We start from the raw sequence: 10,926 nt of genomic DNA on the forward strand, positions 1-10,926 counted from the left end.
TTGGGAAACAATGCCCGTCATGAACTGCCACCCAGAGGACGTCAAAGGAGGCCAGCCAAGCCACTCAGGTCCTCTGTGACTGTGTGAAAGGCCACCTTGGGCCCTGGCCCTAACGCTAAGCATCGCTCTCTGGGCGTTTGGCAGCACCTAAGGATGGTGATTTACCTAGAGCAAACACCCATTTGTGCCAGACAAGGGGCAGTGAACGCGGGCTCTGTTGATCTTCCATCTGCAAACACGCAGGAGGGCAAGCTGGCAGCGACAGACCCAGAGCCGCTTCTCATCAGTGGCTGCCGCCCGTCTCCCTGACGCCAGAGGCTGCCACCTGCAAACACCCTTTGCTTTGGGAACCCCAGTTGGTCCCACATGGTTATAGCACCAGTGATACACCCCCCATTCCCTTCCCCAAGGCCCAGAAAACAGACAACACCAAGCTGGGATTTTACCAATTTTATTTCTAGATTTTTTGTGTCTTTTTTTTTTTTTTCTGGACCATGCTGGTCACATGTCCGTGCTGGGAAGCGCCATGGTGTGTCAACCAGAAATACACAAACCCAACTTGGCCATCAGCCAGAGCCCCTCCAAGCCGTTCATGCCACAGGGCAGACTCCGTAGACCCACCACCAGCCTTTGGCCTTTTGGCCAAACCCTCACCCATCACCATGAACACAGTGGCCCTCAAGGGTCTTGCCTGGTTCAGATGCCTCAGCTAGGTTGGTGGTGACCGTGAAGGTGACCATTTTGGTTTGACAGCTAGCTAGGGAATTTGGAGGCTTGCAGCACTGGAGCTGGCTTTGCCAAGGCTGAAGTCTTTAAATTAGCACAATGCTGTAATTAACACAAAACAAGACAGAATACTAGAACCTAACAATAAATGATGCACCGGAGACTCAGAACAAATTCCTCCGGGCCCAGCAGCATGGTGGCATGCACAACAGGCCGCTACAAAAATAACAATATTGATAATTAACAAAGAAAAATACAGTTTTCCCGACTGCTGTGATGCTATATGTCCCAGATCAAATGAAGAGCCCAGCATGACAGGTGTAGGGGGATGATCCCCACCAGACCAGTCCCAGGAGGCAGACTACCCGCCTGCTAGGCCCGTGCATGGCTAGGTGAAACATGAGGTATTGTGAACAGGAACCTGTTTTTTTTTTTTTTTTGGGAATACAGCGGTAATCACATTAAGCCAAAATTGATCACAATTTTTTAAAAAAAAGTACAAAAAAAGGGCATCTGTAAATACAATCTTCTATGAGGAAATTAAAACTTGAACATGGCAGTCTATGACATTGTAAAATAACAAAAACAAAACTGACCCTCCAATAGCAGCGAAAACAATGTGAAAGATACAAAGCGACGCGAATCTGGGTCCGAACGTCCGGGATGCCGGGAGTCATCGGTAGCAGCGCTATGTGAAAGGAGCCGCAGCCTGTCCCGTGTGGTCCCTACCCTCCACACACTTCCCTCACGTCCTCTCTCCAGCCTCCCACTCGTCACCTCCCTTCAACACTTCCTAAATAGAAAAGCACAATACAAGTTACCTACTGTTGGGGGGGGGGGCGGCAAGAATGTGCCGGAATCAAACTCATTTGGGATCCCCTAGTTTTCCATAGTTCGGATGGCTCTCCAATGGGGCCATTTGGGTTTGGAAAGTTAAGCAAACCAAATGCCCGTCTTTATATAATTCTTGAGAATCCCTCCCCTCTCCACTAAAAGACCAAATTTCTCAGACATGGCACCTTCGCCAGCAAGGGCAGAAGGTGTGCGTTTGAATCAAGGGAGATCACATTGCTGTATAAATCATACTGGCCATGGGCAGCCTTTCCAATAAATACTCTTCTGTAGCCTTAAGTATAAATTAGACATTTTAGTGTTTAAAATCCCCTCACTGTCCAGGTAATGCCATCACAGTTCCTACTTCCAAACACCAGCTGGCACCAAAGGATCCCTTCAATTTACCTTCTCTGTAGGACAGATCCTGGCGGTGCGAGAACAGAGTTCTCTCTCCTTGACCCAAAGAAACTTCCCAAGTACCCCATGCTACCAGCCCTACTGTGCCACACATCCATTGAGAAGCCATGAGTGTGTGGATACCCCCAACCATTCCATTAGGACCCCCCCCCCCACCACACACACTAGCGACACTGCCTCCAGCTAGCTGACCGAAAGTGCTTTGAGATGGAATGGTTTTGGAACATGGAGAAGGAAAACACAACAAAACAGAACAAACCACACACACAAGAGAAAAGCTGTGGGTTTAACCTGATGTGAGTGGGCTGCAGGGCCGCCAGGCAAAAACCAGCGTCTCTTTAAACAGGAACTACAAAATAGGAAGATTACAAAAATAGAATATACGATGCTACTATCTCATCTCCTCTACTGGAGCACACTGCTATGAACCTGCACGTTGGGAGAGAGCCCTGGGGGGTGCCACACGCTGCAAGACCGCTAGAGGTCGCACTGACCATCAGTAAGTGAAGAGGTCTACTCATCCCTGGCAGGAAACAGGTGACTAGCAGTGGCGGCAATGAACACGCACGGGAGTGAGGCTGAGGATCGGCCAAAGCTGTGTCTTTCAGCAAAGCAAGTACGTTCTCTATCTAACACTCTCTTCTACTTTAACAACGGTTTGCTCTATTTGCCTTTTTTTCCTTTTTTAAAGCAATGTTTCCCAAGCTTTTTAAACACATAAAATCAAAATCCTTCTGGACACTTCCTGTGTGTTAATCCTATTCTTACAACAGACAAGCACATTAATAGAAAACTAGTTGATTACTGGGGTATAAAATCCTATTTTTGTAGCACCCTCCGCCCTACACTCAGGGTGATGCAAATTCTATCTCTCTCTCTCTCTTTAAGACAGCTTTCAGGTATTTTTTTTTTCTCTTTTGCTTAAGTCAGATAGAAAGGAGAAAGATTAAAGAAAAACAACCAACAAAGAGAACAAAACTTCCCTTTCTGGTAACAAATGTCCCTAAGAGAGACGTCATTAGGAGCGCCCCAAGCTAGCTCCTTTCTATCGCGGGCTGCCACTACTTGGTGGCTCCCGCCTGGCCGGCGGTGGCCTTCAGATGTCCACATCTCGCACATCGGTGGGTGTGCAGGCCAGGTCAGTCTCTCCCTGCGCTTCCCCTTCCTCCTCGGTGGCTTTGGGGTCGATGTTCTGCTGGGCCTGCCGCAGGCTGGACTCCAGAAGGGCTTCAATCTGTTCCTGGCAGGCACGGAGGCAGTCCTGGAGAGGCGGGCGGAGATGGAGGGGGTCCTTGTTTAGCCAGAGGCTAGTGGCCAGGGTCTTGACCTGCGAGGCAGGCTTTGCTAAGGGTAAGGCTGGAAGAAACTCCTCGAGCCACCCCCAAATGCGTGAGCAGCAAGATAACTAACTACAAAGGACTAGAGATCAAGAGTGCTACCTCTGCCCCTGCCCCCGTGTCACGGGACATCTGCTTGTCCATCCCAGGTCTACCCAGCAGAAGTTCCTCCCTGGGCCTCCTGCAACACTGCCTGACACATCCTCCCGAGAACTCCACCTTTTTTGTATGCGGTCTCTGTAGGTGGTTCTGGGAGGTGAACCCAGCCTCCATAAGCACCTGTGACAAGTTCTGCCTGGCTGAGGGAATGCACCTCCACCTCTTCAGGTTCCTCTTCGGGGGCTGTATCTTGTACTCCCCACAGGAGCACCTATCTCTCCCTCACAGCCTTCTGCCCCCGGGGGGCCTCTGAGGGAAGCAAGCTCCAGGGTGACTACTGGAGCCTAGAAAGCATTTTGCCCAGAATGAGACTGATGAACTTAAGCCCCGCCTAGATGTACATTCCTCAAGCCAGTAGTACTTCTGCAGAAACCCTGGGGAGCCCCCACATTCAGAGTCTGGGTATTGTTCCCCTTTGTTTGACAGATACTGTGCCTAAGGAGGGTGGCAGGGCAAATAGCCCCATTTTACAGAAGGGGCACCTGAAGCCCAAGGTGGCCTGGTATGGACCCACAGGCACCCTTTAATCTCTTTCTGAAGTCCGCAGGCTCCCACCTATATTTCTTACCCCCCTCCCACCCGCCCCGCTCTCAGGAGCCCCAGATGCTTGGGGGAAGGAGGCCGCATGCTGAGGTACACTGGAGGAGTGTAGGAATTAGGGGTCCCTGTGGCTGATGTCAGACAGGGCAGAGTGGCCGACACATATGGAAGCCTTCCACATGCCCAGTGACTTTGACCTACATCGAACTCTCAGCTGAGTCCAAGCCAGAACTGGACTTTTGTCTGTCCTGCCTATGCCAGCCCTCAGTGTCCTCGAGAACACCGTCACAGCCAGTGCTCCAAGCAGCCATCAGCCATGCTCCTCAGTGAGAAGGGACTCCAGTGTGGCATGGCATGCCACCCACCCCCAAATTTCTAGAATGTGTGTTCTGCAAGTAGAAGGTCTATACCAGAGTCCTTTGTAGACTCTACCTCTAAAGACTGCACCGAGGGAGATGTGGTCCTATTGTAGCTGGGCCAGACTTCAACTTCACCTGACAGCACATCACGCCCCCACCCCCTGCTTTTAGGATCAATGGCTTCTGGAAGACCCCCAAACCTCAAGTCTGGGAAGAGGCTGGTAGGGGGCCAGGTTTGGCTCCCCCTTGCTACAGAGGTCAGTGCTCCACTTCTCACAGGCTCGGCCTGGTCAGCGTCTTGACATTGTCCCCCAGCAGGGTTCCCTGGCCCTCACCAGAGGCAGCCTCCATCAATGAGACTCACTCACCGGGTCACACTTGATCACTCTAGAAAGAAAGTGCGTTGTGCGGTAGCAGGACAGGTAGTTGTTGGGGCTGCCCAGGTTCAGGCCTTGCATCGCAGCCACCACACTCCCAGCAGCCACCATGGAGGGCGGGTTGGAAATGAACTTCACATCTGCAACAGAGAGGGACAGAGGTGGCTGTGAGTGGGGACAGCTACAAGCCTGTGGTTCAGTCCCCACCCAGCTCTCAGCACAGCCTCACCCAGTCCTCCAAACCTCCCCATGCTTGCATTAACTCCAGTTCCCTTGGCGACAGCTAGGTGGCGCTAGATGCATCGTGTTAGAGGCCTGGGACCCCAGCACTAGGGAGGATCAAGAGTTCTAAGCAAGTTCTTGTCTCACTTTAAAAAGTGGAGTGACTGACCCTGGCCCGGGGTTTCATCCCCAGCACCTCAAGCAAACACTAAGGAAGAGTTGGTCATGCCCCCTTTGTGGCTTTAAGCACTTCCAAGTTTAAGGAAGAGGACACAGTACCAAATTCAAGAAGGCGCAGGCTCTTAACCCTTTAACCCAGAGCCGGGTCTGGTACTTTACATCTGCATTCCCAGTATTTGAGAGGCTGAGGCAGGGGAATGCTGTGTGTTCCAGAGCCAGTCTGGCAGCACGCCAAGGACTAGAGACAGCTGGTCGCTCCTCAGAAAGATGACAGTAAGTTGCAGGGGTGACAGGAGCAGGTCCCTCAGAAGGCCAGGATAGCCGCCACAGAAGGGACGCTCCCCTCCAGAGGACTGATTCTCAGAACCTCCCACAAGGCCATTTCTCTAGTCACAGACATTGTCCTGCATCCTTTCCAGGCTGCTCTCCTGGTTCACGGATGCTAGGTTAGGGCAGAGGACATGCGACTCCAGACAGGTAAACCAGGTGGAAGTAGCCCCAGAGGGAGCCGGGGATTGCCACCCCAGAACTCTAGGCCAGGGTCCCTTGTGAGGGAAGCCTCTCTCATATGCACAGGCCCCAAGGGGGAACCCCAGGGGAGTGCCAGCCTGCCCCACTGTTAGAAAGCTGGGGTCATGTTCCCCCATAGTACTGCAGTGGGGTGTCACTTCAGGACTCTATCTGGGTGGGGTCACCAGCTGTCTGTCTCTTTCACCCAATGGACCCAAGGTCTCAGTGGCTTGCTGCACCAATGGAATGCCTCTCCACCAACACTGAGCCCACAAGTTGTTTTCCTGTGAAGCAGGGGTTCCATGCCAGAGGAGGACATGAGAAAGAAGAGGTGTCACCCAGTGCCTGGGACAGAGAAGCTTTAAGCAAGTGAACGGGAGTCATGAGGGGGAGAGGGCTCGCGTGGGTGAGGCGGCCCTTTGGAGACTACCCTGACAGAGCGTACAGCTCTGGCTCTTAAAGGTTGTGTGGGGGGGATACCAGGAAGAGCAGCCACACAGAAGGGAGACAAGACCTCCAGGTGGCCGCAAGGACTTAACTCACTCCATCCGGTGAACGGAGACATTACTATGGAGACAAGTTCACATGAGACATCGCCTTTGCGGGGGAGAAACTGCAACTGCTAGCTGGCACATGGGCAAGAGCCCCCAGCCAGACACTTGTTTTTCCCCTTCCTGAGTGCAGCGGTGTGATCTATTATGTCCCGTAAGGAGCCCTAACATCTGCTCCCTCGCACTGCCTGGTTGCTGGTGGCACAGCTGTCACCCAGCTCAGTGGCACATACCAACACCCTTCATTTAGCTCAATTTCTCATGCACTCTGGTCACCTGTGCATGCCAGTGTGACCAACCCCAACCCTAGGTTAGTGTACTGCTCACACAGTCAGGACCCAGGTCTGGGGGTATCCAGAAGGGAGAAGAAAAGTCACACCCTGCCATCTCCTGTAAGAGGAAACCTTGCCACATGGAACGGCAGATCTCCTGGCCTTGACCTTTGGCCCCTTCCCAGAGTGACCCCCATGTGACAGAGGAGCTTCGGGGGGACAAAGTCTCTGGACCCAGAACACTGGCCTACTGCAGTTCAAGACATGCTCTACCTCCACCTGTCTTCTGGGGGCTCTTAGTGGATCCTATCATAGACAAAGGCAATACAGTAAGCTGGGTCCAGCCGCACCCATAATGCATTAATGCTTGTTGGCTTCCCTGCTGGTATCCAGGGGTCCTGGGAGGGGCACTTTTCTGCCAGAATCGTCCTGGGGAGGCTCTGTCACCCCATCCCTCATGTTATCTCTGGGAAACTCTGCAGCTTCCTCGAAGCCACTTTCAGCTCCTTAAAAGGCTTCCTGGAGCCTCCAAGGGCTCTGCTCTCCCCAGAGGAACCCCAGCCAGACGCCTCCCTGCCTGCCAGCCAGTAGGGCCGCCCCCGCCCCTTAGATCCAGGCTACTGATGGCCCTGGCACTCCCATCTGCCACCCCCCCTTACTTAGTAGGCCTCTGGGGAGGGGCTGGCACCCTCAGCAGGTAGCTGAGAGGCTAGAATCCCCAAATTTTCACACCCACCACAGCTGTGTAGGAACACTAGCCACGGGGGCTGCCAGACCTGAGAAGGTGCCAGAGACGGCAGGTGGAAGAAGACACTATATGTCCTGCTTATACCACGTTGCCTTTTGGCTGTGCTACAGGTCACCCAGCTTGAGCTCCAAACAGATGTAGTGACTGGGGCGATCAGGGCTACCTGGGTCAGGGGATCCTAAGCAGGTGGGAGAGTACAGGACCCCTTCAGCACCTCTAAGCCTTCTGGGCAGGGAGCAGCTGTCAGATGTAGTACTGGACCACCCAGAGGTAGCAGGGTGTCTATGTGTGTTGTGTTCCAGCATGTCTGTCCATCCTGAGTTCTGGGCCAGGTTGGGTCCCTTAGAGGAGCCACTGGGAGGTCCTTGTCTCTCTGCTTCCAACCAGCCCTCCCAGGGCCCTGTGAAAATGAACTGCCCTGTAGCAGCCCTGGTTGGGGGTGGGGTGGGGAAAGAGGCTCTCTAAGCTCCTGAGCTGGTCATCCTGTACTGGGACTGTACTGTAGCACGTGGGGCTGGCACTGGGACCATTTGTTCCACCCCTGACAGGTGGTCAAGGCTGGGAGAAACCAGGAACCCCCACCCTTACCCCTATAGCTGGGGCTGCTCGAAGACAGAACAGAAGGTAGGTGAGGGCAAACAGCCCAGGAGCAGGGGCAAAAACCTTTTCAGAAAGCATGGGACAGGGAGGGTGGGTCATTCTGTTTGCCCTTCAGTGTGGCCCCTGGTTCCATCTATCCCCAACAAGCTACCCACGCCCTGGGCTCAGAACAGAGATGAGGGGATCCCCTTCTAGGCGTGCCTGTGACCATCACCTGGTACAGAACAGACAGCAAGGAAAGAGGCATTAGCCAGGGAACCACAAGGAGTCTGAGATCTCCTGGGGAAGAGTGGGGGTGGGGGCCCTACCTGTGGCACAGAGGGCCACAAAGGTCTGCGCATGCTTGCGGATGATCTGCTTGTTCTCATCCGCCTCTGGCATTTTGGAGAGGAAGTGTTCGATGAAATCGTGGGGAGTCATGGCAGCCAGGTTCCATTTGAGCTTGTTCACCAGAAGCAGTTCCATTTGCTGCAGAAAATGGGGAACAAGGTCAATAGGAGGGCAGGCCGGTTGGGGGAAGGTTTAAAGAGTGGGGACAACCAGGCACCACAGGTAGATAAACAACAAAATGCAGAAAAACTATCAAGTGGGCAACAACACGCGGAAGACAAAAAGACACCCCCCCCACGGCCTGGGCTGCTGCTCAAGAGCCGCAAGGGGGCGCACACAGACCACATTTCAGAATGGCTTCACCGCAAACATGGTGGGGAATCCAGGAGAGGGGGGCACAGAGGTGGAATTCTGAGGGTTTGGGATTCTTCCCACTGCCACTTCGGTGTCGTGGGTGACTTCCATGGGGCTGGAGGTCTGCCCGAGGCCGGTTCGGCCTCCTGTCACTTGCATCTCCCACCACCCAGGGGTCGTGCAGCTAATGAGGGATCGCGGGTGGTGGGGTCCTCGGTTACCAGCAGCTCCTCCGGCCGGATAGAGTTGTCAGTGTAGATGCACAACTTCTCGGCGGTCAGGGGAATGGTCTCCTTCATCTTGGAGGCCACGAACATGCACGTGGCCCCCAGCAGCTGCAGGCGGCTCTTCTTAAGGGGCTCCAGCGAAAGGAAGCGGTCCAGGTAGTTCATGGCCAGCGGGAAGACCTCCTCTTCGCACTTCTGCTCCTCGCAGACCTGCGGGGACCGGGAGCATGACCGTCAACGGGGATGGGGGTGGGGTCTCTCGTATGTGACCCCGCATCCCTTTTCTAGATTACACAGCGAATGGGTTGGTGAGGAAAGGAGAGGGGTCGCGGTGGCAAACTCCCGGGGATGCGCGGGTGACCAGTACCCACCCACCCTGAAACTGAAAGGGAAAGTTCCTGGGCAGCTGGCTCGGTGGATCTCAGCAGCAGTGAGTGGCCGCGGGGACCCCAACCCATGTTGAAATTAGAAGGTCGCAGGCCAGGGAATCCCACCGCGGGCCTGGCAGGACGCCGGGGGTTGGGCGCCGCTCGCGCGCACGCGAGACACAAAGGTGGCGTCCCAGGCCGCCGAGCCTCATTTCCCAGACGTCATCTTTTCAAAAAATATTTAAAAATATTAAAAAAATAACTAGGTGACTAAAAACGGCCCGAAAATAATCATCGGGCGACCCTTAATCCAACCCGAGGGTCAGGAGCTCGGTGTATGTTGGAGAGTGAGCCCCAGCAACTCAAACTCTCGGGGCCCCCCTTTTGCTGGGTACGGGTGCCGTTTGCCTCTGCAAGGGCACCATGCCGCACTTTAGAAATTATTTAAAAATATTTTGGGAACTTTGAGACTTCTGCTAAATATCTGAAAACGTGCTTTGGTCTCCCTACTTGACTTGGGTAGGTACCCCCCAAGTGCAGACCCGCGCGGACCACAGTCAATCTCTAGCAACTAGGGGCCACGCGACCTTGCAGACTGGCGTGCTCTCTGGGCCAGGCAGCCTGTGTGTGGAGGTGTCCTGGGGTCCGCTGCTTGAACAAAGGGTCCCCCCAAATATCCCTCCCTATGTCCTGTTTAGTGATTTCTGGTCGCTGCGAGGCCCCTCGTGCCTGTCCCAGCACTCCTGCCGCCGCTCTCCGCCCTGCCCCCAATTATTAATAAACACTTTTGCTTTGCAATAAAGGAGCAAAGATGGCGCATAATACTGTCACGAGAGGCCCTTGCATACGTGTCCACGGATATTAATTTAAAAATCAAATCTATGCCCCCTCCCCCCCGAGCTGGTGGCTCGCGCGGAGGCGGCCACCGCCGAGGCGCAGCAGGAATGGGGCGCAAACGGGGGCCACAAAAGGCGCCCAGTCCGCACCCTCTGAGGTGTCCCTGGCACACTCTGGCACCGTCCTCCCTTGAAGGCACTCCTCCCCGACTGCCCCCCACCAGGAAAAGGATCACCCCAACTCCTACACCTTTCTCGGTCAGAGACCCGCAGTATCTATTTATTTTGAGAATCCGTTTTCCTAGCAACACACCGGGAAAACTCCGTGTTGGATGGGAAGGGAGGAGTGTGAGTGGGGGCAATAAGTTGCCAAGGGGTCCCAAGCCAGTAACCTGTAGCCCCTCACCTCCAGCATCCAGGTGGCCACGATTTTCCGCATGGACGGCACAATCTCCCTCTGCACGCACTTGAAGTAAGACACGGAGGGCGCGCAGGTCTCCTCGGTCTTGAGCATGGCTCGCAGCACCCGGTCGTTGAGGAGGTTGGTGTCAGGGTACGCACGGCGGATGGTCTCCACTTCGCAGCACAGGAGCTGGTGTTCCATGGCGCGGCCGCCTGGGGAGGGCTGTGGTCCGGGTTGGGCTCCGGTGGCTGTTGCTGCTGGCGCGCTCTGCCTGGCGCTCTACGGCCGGTCTCCGGAGCGCGCGGAATCTGCTGCTCTCTGCTACTGCGCCGACAGCCCTCTGGAGGCTGCAGGACTTTGCAACTTCAACAAAACTCCCCTGTAGTCCGTGTGACGTTACTGTTGTTAAGCAGAGATCAAAGCCAGGCAGAGAAAGGGAGGGGGAGGGCCAAGGCGGGCGCAGGGGGAGGGGGCTTGGGAGCTGCGAGCGGCGTGGGGGACAAGCCCAAAGCCGCCCCCCTCCCAGCTCGACCTTCGTAGATATGCAAATTGCTCGGACTGCTTCTCTTCGAGCTG

At 54.7% G+C, this 10,926-nt stretch overlaps 1 protein-coding gene across 1 annotated transcript; it reads right to left on the reverse strand.

The window, feature by feature from the left end:
* Window positions 1-435: 435 nt before the first annotated feature.
* Ccnd1 (cyclin D1) lies at window positions 436-10,724 on the reverse strand. Its single transcript, XM_038348947.2, has 5 exons — window positions 10,354-10,724; window positions 8,738-8,953; window positions 8,141-8,300; window positions 4,741-4,889; window positions 436-3,238 (listed from the first exon to the last, which is right to left on the reverse strand). Exons 1-5 carry the CDS (start codon window positions 10,549-10,551, stop codon window positions 3,074-3,076), a joined length of 888 nt encoding a protein of 295 aa, XP_038204875.1. The 5' UTR covers window positions 10,552-10,724; the 3' UTR covers window positions 436-3,073.
* Between the last annotated feature and the right edge of the window lie 202 nt (window positions 10,725-10,926).

The sequence above is a fragment of the Arvicola amphibius genome, chromosome 1 (genome assembly GCF_903992535.2).
Source record: "Arvicola amphibius chromosome 1, mArvAmp1.2, whole genome shotgun sequence".
NCBI classification, from domain to species: Eukaryota; Metazoa; Chordata; class Mammalia; order Rodentia; family Cricetidae; genus Arvicola; species Arvicola amphibius.